General features: G+C 40.7%; 1 protein-coding gene across 2 annotated transcripts; it reads right to left on the reverse strand.

The window, feature by feature from the left end:
* Positions 1-515: 515 nt before the first annotated feature.
* Positions 516-12,361, reverse strand: LOC136785988 (early growth response protein 1-B-like). 2 transcript variants are annotated; one of them, XM_066747392.1, is made up of 2 exons: positions 12,245-12,361; positions 516-7,041 (listed from the first exon to the last, which is right to left on the reverse strand). In XM_066747392.1, exon 2 carries the CDS (start codon positions 6,955-6,957, stop codon positions 5,371-5,373), a length of 1,587 nt encoding a protein of 528 aa, XP_066603489.1. In that variant the 5' UTR covers positions 6,958-7,041; positions 12,245-12,361; the 3' UTR covers positions 516-5,370. The 2 variants fall into 2 exon arrangements, with proteins under 2 accessions (XP_066603489.1, XP_066603488.1); XM_066747391.1 differs by having other exon boundaries at positions 12,278-12,352.
* Positions 12,362-13,556: the final 1,195 nt, after the last annotated feature.

Consider the following 13,556-nt stretch of genomic DNA (forward strand, 5'->3'; position numbering starts at 1 on the left):
CTACTTCAACGCTCGGCTGTATGGTATTTGCAAACTGTTTTTATGGAGATGTAGCGAAGGGCCTGGCAATTTACTAAACCGAAGCTGCGGTAAACTTAAACGCGTGCGATCAAAACCTTGTTACACATTCTTCGTGTTTCCACGATATCCAATATCGTCGTTACATCGTAACACGGGCTACCAGAGTATCATCTGGAATCCGACCCTTCGAACTCCCCCCAAGATTCAGGAATTCTAAGTGGGATTCCACGGGTTTGCAGATACTCTTGTTTTCCAAATTCCTCGGAAAATTAAAAGAATATAAACGCTTCGAGGACTTATACCGAAATTTCTCTATTATACTGTTCCTCTCAACGAAGCTGATGAAAGTAACAGATAAAAATATAGGAATTCAGTTTTATATATCTTTTTAATAATAAATAAAGCGGGTAATGGTACGGGCTAGTATTTAAAAGTCATACTTTCAATAATAAACAGTTAACGTGAGAATATATTTGCATAGGTGTGCAGCGACATACAGCTTCATTTGTTTCCTTTTTTTTTTGTTCGATGTACATAACAGATATGAAGGTTATTGATAGTTGATAGCAATATGTGGTAATAAGGTAGTAAGTGGATACAAAAGTAACATCACAAACACTTTTAGATACCTTAGTTGGTATCCGAACGAGAGTGAGAATCAGTGTTATTTATTATCTAGATAAAGAATCTGGTTTTCCTTAGATTTATTTAATGATAGAAAAATTGGATAAAATACTTTGTTTTATTGTAACCTGATAAATTTCAAATATTTCAAGCTCATCTTAATTTGAAAAACTTTGTTACTGATAATTTGTTTAATGAATAATGATTTTATCTAGATAATCGTTCTGATTGTCATATCCAACACTGGTGATTTTACGTGCATATACTATACCTATAATACTTACAGTTTACTCAATACATCTTATATAAATGATTTATAATTTCTTATCAGAAAATTTCAATGTACATTCGAAAATAGTTCTCAATCATTTCCTTCTATAATATTCTTCCCCATGCCAGCCTTAAAGTGATATGTCAGATTCAAGAGACGGTAGAAAATATTGGAAGGATTGGAAGATTGAAGAATTTGGCATTCCAAGGCACGACTATAATTTTCCACAAATTTTCTCATGATATGATCAACGTAAACTGAAGGAATTTAATGAAAACTCAAAAGGATAAATCATAATAGGGATGTATAATTAAATACGAAAAAAAGAAAAAAAGGTTAGAATGCACTAATTTGGTTCGTTGAAAAATTATATTTTTTCCATTCTGGCACGAATTTGTAAACACAACATATTTAATTTATAAATTAACATACACAAGAATAATTGTCGCCGTCTCCATCAATAATTTACACAAACCTTCGTGATCCTTTATCGTTACAAAAGATAAATTATACCTTCGCTCGTATGTCACGTAGCTTGAAAATATTAAATCGAGGAAACCTAAGAGGCAAGAAAGAGAAAATTACCTCAGATAGATAAAAATTTATTGGAATAAGCCGAAGTGCAGTTTCAGGTGGATTTGTGAGTTTCGCTTTGAAGCGAATAAATAAATGCACAAACGCTTCGACAAAGTTAATTTATTCTCTTCCCAGCCTCTCTTTTCTCTCTTCTATACCTCGCGCGTATAATATCAACTAAAACTGATCGATCAAGAAATTAATAGAGGAATGGGAAAAGGGCAAATAGGAATGGATATTGGATAATAGTAGGAGACTTGACTCATGAATGGGGGATAACAAAATAAATAATAGAAGCATTAAACTTGATTAATCACTTAACAACGTAACTAGAAATAATAATAATAATTAATAATGATAGTTAATAATAATATCATTAATCATACTATAATAATAATAATAATAATAATAGTACTAATAGAAAATATTATAATCATATGAATAGCTAAATATTAATAATAATTACAGGAGCAAGTTTTCTGGCACGGCGATCGCTTAATTGCCCGAGGAGACGTTAAACGTCTTGAAAAAAATTTCTTCTTTCTTTTATTTCCCAGTTTTCTATCTCACTATGAAGTCATTATACGCAGGAGATTCTATTAGTTTAAGATTGAATCGTACGTGGGAAGATCAAGAATTTATCGAATTGGTCAGTGCTGATTACGACTTCGGTTGCAGCACCAGAAGATAATCAAGCGCCATGAGAGCAATAATGTCGAGCTATAAGCAAAACAGAATAATTTATACATCCAACGTATGTATATCGGGCCAAGAAAACGCCTCCGGCCAATAAATTTGACAATTAATAAAAATTCGCTCTGACCATTATCGATTTATCATCGATCTCTGACATATATTTTCTTTGTCTTTTCTATCAGAATGTCTATCAAGCAATCGTTCGATCGAGAGGCAAATAAAAATGGCAAGCAAGAGAGCAATAGTACTTTCTCCTTAATAACGTTAAAACGGCAGGTAAATAGAAAAACCTCGATGTACAAAAATACAGGTATACATATTTGTGTGCGTTCTATAGAAGCCCCTGAACTTGCTGCTATTACGCACAAGAAAAAGCTAAACTATCTTCTATCGTATTAATTATTAGTACAGTGATAGAGAGAAAACGATAGAGTATATAGTGAACTATTTTTTTGAATATTTTTCTAGATTCTGAAAGAATTATATCGATGCGTACAATTGATACAGAAGTTACTCGAATTATAAATGCATAAGTTATACGTCTATATCAGCAGGTGCAAGGGCTAGTATCCATCAGGTGTAGGGCTGTTGGTGTTTGAGTATGAACGGTTATACATAATGAGTATGTAATCACGCGCGTACCTTCGTAAGCGAGCACGCGACTCGAGCCTGTGTGTGTGTGTGTGTGTGGTGGAGCGATGCTTAGAATATCGCGCGAGGAATACATTCACATCAGTCGGGAGCGCATACATGAGTTATGGCAAGAATAAGAGCTGGCGGTTTTTTCTTTTAATTGCTGGGCAATATCGAAGGTTGCATCTAGTACATACGAGCGAGTCGCCAATGCGTGTTGCGATACCTTAAGTAAAGAAACAAAAGCCGCGAATATACGAGTACCTGAAATCCCACGAATAAGTCTTTAGCAAAATAGTTCGCGCTACGCTAATAAATATATCTATAATTGAACTCTCTCTTCATATACAGAAATGTACAATATTAAATAATTAAAGTAGTAACGCATGATTAAACTATCATAGTATATTTAAAGTCATAGCGAGTGACACTCGTTGATGTATCGATAAGGATTTATCAGACTATAAGGCAAAGGACCAATTGTTTTTACAGTTTTTAGTCTAATTATATTTGACTGACCTTTGCTCCTTTTTTTATATGTTCTACAAGAAGAGCTACCAAAGAGACCACGCACGTTGATCTTCTTCGACCGAATCTCGTTTAAAACGATTGAAGGTAAGCTGCCGACAGGAAACTTTCTCGAAATGGGATTTATGCGCCTGCGCTATATCTAATTCTTATTCCGTTTAATATGTCGACTCCAAAAAATGTTTCCCAAACTTAAATGAAGTTTCTCCACAGCGATGTATATAAAAATATTACTCCTCCTCGTGTCTCGCTGTAACAATATCGCATTATTCCAATACTCGTCTTCCTCAAGCTCGGACAATTCTACGGTTACTAAGACCATATAACATAATCGCAATAATAACTAATATTACATACTAATTAACGTTAACGCTAGATGGCTTTCATACTATTAACGTTTTCTCCTTTTTGTAGCAGGTACGGTTACAATCGTCTTGAGAAAAGCTTTGCATTTATTCACAATCTATTTCCTTGTTACATTCAACCTTCTTCTTAAAAATGCAGGATTTCTTTAACGAGAGCCACTAGTTATCCACTTAAGCAGGGTCTCGTCGTGTATTAATAAATTATGCATGTATATATAATGCTCGAATCACGTTCACGCCACAATCCTTTAAAAAAATGTAGAGAAAGACCGTTCTCTAAATTATAACGAGTAAGTACCTTCAGCAGATTCATACTAACCGGAACGACAATTGATCTGGCGACTCGCTTAATTCTTACGAATAACAACAGTTTTATTTGGTGATAATTTTCTTGCAACAATGCAAAAATTTCAGTCTAATTTTACTAATAGTTACACTTTCGAGTGTGAATTTTATTACTAGTTACAATATCTGATAAATACTATTTCTTTCTATAGTTTGCAACAATCTGATAAACCACAGAATCAGCATAATCCTCGGAATGTTGCCTTAGCTCTTTTTTTATTGCCAATGTGTCTTTTTCGATAATTATTCAGGTTAGACATCAAGCTCGATCAACTGGTTGACGAATAAATGAATGTGACTTACAATTCGATTTGGCCGGCTGCGAAAATTTGGCACATTTTTAGCATATTTTACCGCGAGTAACACTTAACATTGTCGAGACTCGAGTGAAAAAGAAATAAAACTACATCGATAACGATTTAGACACGTTCTAGTCTGACAATATCGATTATTTACAATGATCGCGTGTAACGAAAAAATTAAGTTTAATGCAATTTGACCCGAGCGTCGGATCTCAAGCACCTTTTATCTTCAGCTTTGCTATCGAGCAGGAATGCCTGAGAAAGCTCAAAGTTTTCAAGGGTTCGAGAGAGGGACAGTTTAGTATCAATGTGAATTTGACTTTACAATGAATCTCTAGATTATTAAAAGGTAAAATCTTTACCTTTAAGAACAAAGTACCATAGTATAAAATAATTTGTCTATGGAGAGCAATCTTTAAAAGTTGCTCGAAAGCAAATCGTTGAAACTATGCGGGATCGACTCCTATTTAAAGCCGAGTAAAAAGAAAAGTGAAAAAAACAAAATAAAAAAAGACGCGTGAACGTTGATCGAAATAGGAGAGAAGAATAGGAGACGAGAAAAAAAGATACATGTATATAGATAATATAATACTGTTCGACACTGCTTCCTGCATACGGATAAACATCGCAACGTCGACGTTGGAGAATATATAATCACTTTAGTTATATAGAAAAATGGAATAAAAAATAAAATGGTATAAAGCACGTGCGGCAGAAATTAAGTACGTCGCAAGGAATTAAAAGTAGTGTATCATGATTTAAGTCGCTTGACCAAAAGTAAGTCGAGGAAAGAATTTAGAAAAGGCTGTTATAATAGGGAGAAGCTAAATCGTAAAAGAAATCAGATGTACGAGTAGCGAAGTCGACGTCGCGCGAATCTCCCGGGAGTAGGCTGATGATCGTTGCGCGAAACACTGGTTTTCTTCAGCTTAGGTGGCTCGCAATGGTCCCCAAAGCGATATGGAAAATTCCAGAGGGGGACGTACGAGGATCATGCGCCTAGTCTTCGTCATTCGGCCTTAATGGTTACGGAGGGTGACATTCCTTGGGCAAAGGTGGGACTGCTGTCGTCCATTGGGATTTCGGGCTCGCTCTTGGGTGTTTGAAGCTCGGGGAACCTCGCGTGGGTTCTCTGGTGCCTGGTGATCATGTCCCTCCGACAGGCGGCGTAAGGACACTGCGGACATTTGTATGGCTTCTCGCCGGTGTGCGTTCTCAGGTGAGTACTGAGGTGATCCGACCTACTGAATACTTGATTACAGGTTTTACAGGTATACGGCTTGATGCCCGTGTGAAGTCTCATGTGCCTCGTGAGCATGTCGGATCTGGCGAAGCTCCTCTTGCAGACGTCGCAGAGATAGGCTTTGGCCGAGGCCTCCTGAGCATTCTGCCTCCGATGCCTCGATGCCATGTGCTTGGCCAGTCTATCGTGAAGACTGAACATTTGTCCGCAGTCAGGACAAACGTAAGCGACGTCAGCACCGGGCGGCATCTCCTCCACTACCGGAGAGACTTCCAAGTTGTACCTGACTGCGACACTCTCCTTGGTCGTTCGAGAAGCGACGTCGCCCCTGACAACCGGAACGCTCACGGATCCCCTCGTCACTATTCCCGGTGGCAGAAGCTGAAGAGCCGGTGGCCTTCGGGCTGCCGTGGCCGCTGCTACGGCTGCCGCAGCGGACATGAGGTTCTTCATGGAGAGATCCAACGGTGATTCCTGAGGACTGTTGGTATCGCTGTCGAGGGATCCGCTGCGGGAAGGATGAACGGCGGAGGAGACCGAGGACGATGGTACCCTCTGATCCCATCCGGGCACCACATCCGAGTCGGAATGGCTACGGCCACGGAAAATGTCCGGCAGGTACTTGGTGTGCATGTAATACTCGAAGCTGTACGACGACAGTGAACCAGGCGTCAAGGGTGGGAGCGAGAGTGGGGTCAACGGTGCCAAGGGTGTCTGCGGAGTCAACGGGGAGGTTGCCGCCGACGGTAGGACCATCGTCGGTGAGGATGGCTGTTGCGTGCATTGGACGCAACTGCAGCCATTGTACTCCGTCGACTGAGATCTGTGGTTTTGGTGGTGGGATGAATGATGTCGCTCCAAGGATGCTTGATTACCGGCGTTGTTCCTGTGATGGTTGCGATGTCGATGGTGATGATGATGATGGTGATGGTGATGATACGATTGGTAGGAGTGATTCGAGTTCTGCCGCCGGCTCTTCTGGTTAGTCTGCTCCTCCGTTGGAGGTGGCGTGGACTTTTCGTCCTTGATCCTCAATGGTAGGGAACTAATGGCTGCTGGACTATCCGCGGCTGACCTCGACGATAATCTCGGCGATCTGGAAACATCCTCGTCCTCCTCGGAAGCGGGTCCATTACTCTCGAACGGCAAGATCTCTCCCTCGGATGGCGTGCTGCGGTGAGCTTGCAAAATATCTACAACCTGGGAGAGTCGTTTCCGTTTCCTAGGATTTCTGTGGTTCCGGTTGGCCGTGGCCGCGAGGCTATTGTTGTTCGTGTAGGAGGGCGGTGGCGGCTTAGCCGGACCCGGGGGCGCGGCTGCAGCGTCCTCCACGGCGCTCTCGGCCATCGTCATCGAGGATGCGCGGCACCCGCCGCCTGGGCCCCTTATGCCGCCTACTACCCCCTCGGCTACCACCGTACTGCCTCCCACTTCGTCCTGAAACAAATCAATTTATCCAAATCTTAATATAATTCTGCTTTTACCTTGTACATTTCTTTCTTAATCTTATTTTTAGCTTACATCGACCGAATCTATTTTCTATCGCGCTACCATCAGAATTTTTCTCTTTAACGTTTCTCCCGTTTCTTTCAAAGAATGTCTATAGACATTCCATATAAAAATAGCATGCGACCTACGATAGAGATATAGCTTATCTTCTCGATTCTCACTAGTACTCCGAACATTAAGACGTTTCAAAAAGGACCTATGCAAAATTAGCGTATCTTTTTTAGTTACGAAAATACACGTCTTTTTGCATCTATATTCTGCAGTGCTTTAACTGGCAGATTCATTTATACTCGCGCATAATCGTTCAACCGTCGATCGATAGTGTGCTGAGACGTCAAACGAATGCATCATAACTGATACAAGTATTCTCGGTGAACATATATAGAGCTATAAGACAGCTGGAGAAATTTTACATAACGGCGACGATGAAGAATTTCGCAAAAACTTGCCAAAATTGACGGAATATTGTACTAGACTAATTTACATAATTTAGAATTTGTGTACGTTGCTTTTCTTCGGCTGAGCATAATGGCATAGAGAGATGTATGTATAGATAGGTTGGTGTATAACGGTACGGTTTTGGAGGATGAACGTATCGAATTCTCGAAAATGCGAAATACCAATGGGTCGGCGTATTTCTTTTATATCTTTCAGGTCCAGCCAAAGTCCGAAGTGACCGTCTTGTTCCACGCGACAACGGCACTTTGTCATAAAGCCGCGTGTAACCTGAGAGTTATCCGCTGAGTATTTGAAATTTAAATTGCACACACAGCGGAGAGCGCGAGCGCATGAATCAACATGTACGCCAGTGGCTCGCATTTAATTCTCGTTTTTCAGAGCACGCGACCTTACACAAATCGTATTCAGCTACGCGGAGGTTCTTGTTGCAAGTTTCTCTCGAAATTTGAAAAAAAGAATCGGCGTCATTTGCATGGGAGCGTGCAAGACGCGTGTATTTTTCGCAAAAAAATGAGGAAGAATATTTGCTGGAGAGAATTGTGAATTTATTCTCTATATATAATAGTGGGCGCGGATTGGATGTTCGCATATAGGATATATTTAAACAAATGGAGAAGAGAGAAACATGCGAGTGACAATTTTCCGGTTTATCGGGGGAGAAGGAAGGTGAAGCTGGCTTCCCTGGAATAGAAATTTATCTTCCGGGAAAACGAGTCTATGTTACAGAGATGCAGCACCGTCGACTTTCCAGCGAACAACGCTACACCGGTTGTTCGCGCATCACGTACAGCCGGCGGCGCCGTGCCGATGCGTGCGCCTCGCGATTGATTCCGTTTAAGAATTCTTCCGCGACGAATGCCGACGAATTACGATATCCTTTCGCGGCAAAACCATGGACTATCGTTTGTCACACGTCAACGCACCACGCTGATCTCTTACAAGTACGAAATCCCCTACGCTATAAGCATATACTTCAGAACTCATCCATTAATCTACCTTTCACTGCATCAATTTCTACTCTTCCTTCTCCGCTCGGTTTCCAATCCTTCCGATTGTTTCCATTATACCAATTTTCCAACTAGAGACCCTTGTATACCGATCGATTCTAACACCGGCTACCATAAACCCCTCCAATATTTCTTTTTTTTTCCATGCATCCTATGGAGCGAGTCGAGACGTAAAGCTTTTGTGCAGGTCACAACAAGAAAGTGAAATAAAGAAGATTCTATGGTCGATAAAAGTTGTTTTTTACGACTCGTGAGGAAAATTTGTATCTTAATGGGAATATGAACGTAGACTTTGCAAAGGGTGCTTTTCGGAAATTAGTTGGATACCGGATTTTATAAGATTTCCTTTCTATGAGGCCGCTGTTGACTTCCTTTTGACTCGCCCGCCTCTCGGCGGCTCGTATTATACTTTACTATATATATATACACACACACGCTTGATAGAATCTCGCGGATAGAAAGAGCCTCGATGATCGGTCGTAAAATGCAGAGGAGACTCGTAAACGAAGTGAAAAGACGTCGAAGCGTAAAAGTCAGGAACAGGTCCCAGCGACTCCGAAGCGTGGGCGTACTTGCTGGCTACGCTCTCCACGTCGCGTCCCTTACACAAACCCTCGCAGTGACACCAGGACACAATCCTACAAGTGTCTCTCGCTCACACAGAGAGAATATTCCCTTTCTTTTACCAATTTTTCTTTGTCCCTTTTCCCCGCCCTTTTGGCCAGGCATCTTTAAAGGGAAGTCACGGAAATTTAATAGCCTTGTGATTAATGACAGTGTTGAGCTTGCTGAAATTTATGCAGTCGCCGGTTTTCAAAGACACCGCTTGTAAAAATCGGTTTTCAGCGGGCAGATGCGCGATGAGAAGTTGATAAGAGCAGCCAGCGAGCATTTATGAGTAAACATTACGATCGTATAAAAAACAAGAATGAGAATTTGATAAGGCGAGATAATTTATCTGCATCGTAGACCTTCCGATAAGGCTTCGTTTCATTAAAATGACTTTGGCAAAAGAGAAGATGGATGCAAATGGAGGAAAACAAGAGTAATAGACAGTTGGGGGGGGGGGGGGGGCGGGGGGGGAGAGGAGGTGAAAAATGTCAAGCGTACATGTATTACTATATACGCATACTAGATGCCCTGTACACGTATACATAGAGACTAGAAGCTATAAGCTGACTTGGGATGGAAGTTCGCAGGAGAGCAAAACGGGAGGATCATCGGCGAAGAATTCCAGCAGGAATGCCCCGAGGGAGGCACCTGTAACCACCGTGGCTCGAGACGGGAGAAACAGAACAGGTTGAGACGTGGGCGTGGGTGGAACGCTTGATCTTTCTCTCCTGCACGATCTACAATATATACCGGGTAGCTAAAGGTAACGTAGTTGTGCTGGTACTCGTAAGTCCCATGCAGCGACAGCTTTAAGCTGCTTTCGAAACCTTCCGCTATGTCGATTTCAACACTCAAATATTTTTCTATTGTTTCCAAGCATACAGATCACAGTATACACCTGAATGCTATCGACACTTTCTCGATTGAAGAATTTATACGGAAAATCATGAATAATTCGAGAAAGAGAGACGCTGTGGTGGGTAATTGAAACTCCTCGTTAACGTTTCTCGATAACTATGAGAATATATTTGAACCGAGTTTATAAACTGTGAAGAAATGATTTTTTTTATTATTTTGCTGATCTTTGCAAACTCGAAGCTATCGCTTCGTGCAAGTTTCTCAAGCGTTCCTGCCTCGGTAGGAATGAGATGGCCTCGGGGCAGTCAGGCATGGCTCGGTGGCGGTGGGTCTCTGGCAGACTGCTACCAAAAAACCAGACGGGCTACCGAAGGGAAGCCGACACTGTTGGTATATTTACACTGGCGACAAACTGGATGGATCGCTAGAGCGTATCATTCGACAAAAATTATTTCTTACCAGCCTTTAAAATAACCAAAGTAATGCCTTACGATTATCGAAGACGGGATCCCGCATCGATGTTATTCACAGGGCTTTGAAAACATTTAAGGATTTTTTTCTGTTTTTCTTTATACCGGATAGACCGACGGGCAGTCGCTCGCATATATTGCGGAGTTTCTCCACAATGCGAGTATGTTAGCGACAGATTTTATCGGCCCGGAAAATTATGGGTTATCATCGCTCGTGATTAATAGTCGCCCGTTGGATATTGGACGGTAATTAAACGCACCGCAATTTGCACGCAACACAGGAGAAGTTACTTGGTAGGGGTTCCATGACAGTACAACTATTGTTGATTGAAATACCGTCACATTGGACTGGTGACCGAACTTTTTTCAATTTTAAATAAATATATGTTATGGCGTATAGTAATAAAAAATGTCTAAGCATAGAGAGAACGTTACCACTTTGCTCAAATAAGTGTTCACTGCTAAAATTGATGGACAACTTTGACGATTAATTTATATAATGACGAATTATCCAAATGATCTCGTCAATTGGTGTGATTTGTAAATCAGAGTGGTAGGAGATAAGGTGGTAAAAAACAGCCTTATTCGGCTTGTCATTCATTTATAAGAAAGAAATTAATTACAATTATACTATTCGACAATTTATTTTATAGATTAATGTCTAATAACCGTGGTACGCGGAGCAGGTCAAAAATAATCTTGCCAGCATTTTAAGTTAGTACGGAAAGTGACGATAAAAACATGAACGTAATAGCAATTTTCTGAGCTGGCTCTACCATTCATTGCCTCCGGGTCTTATTATTAAAGCGTCAATGATTTATAACGGGTTATGCCGCAGCGTTGGGGCGTAAGTGTTGGAGCAGTGGCAACAGGAGCCTGGGAATGGTAAATTCAAATTGAATCGTCAATTTTTCACGAGTCCCTACAAAACTATCATTACTATCTGAATAATCTAGAGAATTTCCAACCTAAAAATTAATAAACAAATCCAATTTTCTTTGATTATTTAAAACAGTGAAGCATTAATAACAATAAACTGCTAAATCTTGCAGAAAAGCAAAGGAAGAATTACCTAAAAAATTCATGCAACCACCGAATGTACCGAAAAGAATTGTTTCGAAGGACAGAAATAGTTGGTATATGAGAGTATATAATAATGAAAAAGAGAGTGAACGGAAGAAATACGAATAACTGGAACGTCACTTCTCGTTTAACGTAACGCGTAGACACATTTCATTTCAATGTGTCTGCTTGGGCACTCCCGGATAGAAGGTATGGGAGGCAGGCAGTGGCAGGCAAACGGGCAACCTGTTCATCGTAGGGTGTTTATTATTTAAGTCCCAGCCTCGGCTTAACGGGTTGGATCGAATGTCGGGACCGGGAGCTCTCCAAAGAAATGTGCTCCTGAAATTATCGTTATCTTGGGTGGATCTCGTTCCAGGTACAGTCGCTAGTCGTTAGTCAGTGGTCTCGTCCCCCCCCCCCCCCCCAACCCCTTTTTGCATTGGTAATTAAACTCGAGGGACCTCGTGTGATTTTACCCCGGCATCGTCGCCCTTCGCGTATTTTCCCGTAACGTATTTCACTTCTTATGGCGCGCACTTTCCACAAACTACGCCCGTATGGTCGATATCAAGTGTGCGTGGGCGATTCATTTCGCAAGGATAAATTCAACATTAGTAGATTCCCGACTCGTATACTCTCTAAAACATGACTATTGCTCACCTATCATTCACAAATGGATCATTAAGTTTTCACCTTGCTAACTAATCCGCTTAAGGTAATCGAACAATAAGTCTCACGTGACTTCACATCATAAACACTGGTTCTCATGAAAATTAGAACACCTACGATGAAAGTATAAACGGAATATAACTATCGGTCCAAAATAAGAATAACCTTATACTTTGCGCAAGCCAACTGAGCCAAAGTCGTCTCCCACTACTCGCCTCCCCTACTCTTTTTCCTATTCTGTATAATAGCCTATATCCAAACGACAATTCTCCTACCAAAACAGACCGCGGAGAGGTCGCGCCATAATTGTGTACAGCCTAACGTGGTATAAGAGGTTTTTTTGACGCGCGGCGACGACGAAGCGACTCGGTCCCTTCTAGCGTCGCTAGAACGCTAACGATCAGAGACCGACGCCAATCGCCGCACCCAGAGTGCTGTGCTGTGCACCCGAAGTCCATATCGCCGCCACGGCCCCGCTGCGTCGCCGCACGTCATAAAAACGCCAGTGTGCGCGGGACCTAAAGAGTGTAAACGATGGGGAATTCGTAATTATCTACATATTATGTGCATAAGAGATAATAGTTTACGGTAATTACGGTATAGTTTGGGCTTAAAGGCGTAGCTATCGGAATAAGTGTATGAATAATTATATAGGAGAATGAGTATATTAAATTGACGAATTTAGTCGTTTTACGATAAACTTTTATTTCGTTCATTATTTGTGTTTTGTTATAGATAGTTTTTAGGGTTATTGGATAGTAGTATATCTTAGGTATGTTTGCTATTAAAAAACGAACAAAGCAGTTCATAGAAAAATATTTGAAAAAAAAAATACTGACCGATATATTGCGTTATGCAAGTACTTATTTAACAATGTAACTTTTATGATAATTGTTTAAAGTGGCATACAACAATTTAGAGATCTATATAGTAAAACAGAAAAGAAACTTACGCAACAATGAGAATTTACGATCTTCAATCGGATTTTTGATTCGTATTAGCCTGATGCAGTGAAGCAATCGAACCTGAAGAATATAGATGATAATAATTCCACAGGTTCTAATCCGAAGGCTTCGATAACGCTAATTGGCCTTGGGATTGAGATAGAGGATATTCAAGGGGAGGAGAGGTACCGGGTGGTAACTATACATTTGCAAGGTTCGTATGAAAAACGGCGCCAGATAATAAAAAAATTATATCAACCTTTTAGCTTTTTTGTACCAGAGAACACATACCTAATGAGATATAGCATAAAGTAATAAAGAGACACCCTATATAATCATTACACTGATATTTACTACGT

Source organism: Prorops nasuta, unplaced genomic scaffold (genome assembly GCF_024137725.1).
Source record: "Prorops nasuta isolate Cenicafe-Biocafe unplaced genomic scaffold, Cenicafe_Pnas_1.2 PNAS00003, whole genome shotgun sequence".
In the NCBI taxonomy this organism is placed as follows: domain Eukaryota; kingdom Metazoa; phylum Arthropoda; class Insecta; order Hymenoptera; family Bethylidae; genus Prorops; species Prorops nasuta.

Coding starts and splice junctions, on each gene's coding strand:
- LOC136785988 (XM_066747391.1), bottom strand. CDS start 12,352: ATGAGAACCAGTGTTTATGATGTGAAGTCACGTGAGACTTATTGTTCG. Junction 7,042..12,277: donor TAAGCGGATTAGTTAGCAAG/GTGAAAACTTAA, acceptor GATTTGTTTCAG/GACGAAGTGGGAGGCAGTAC.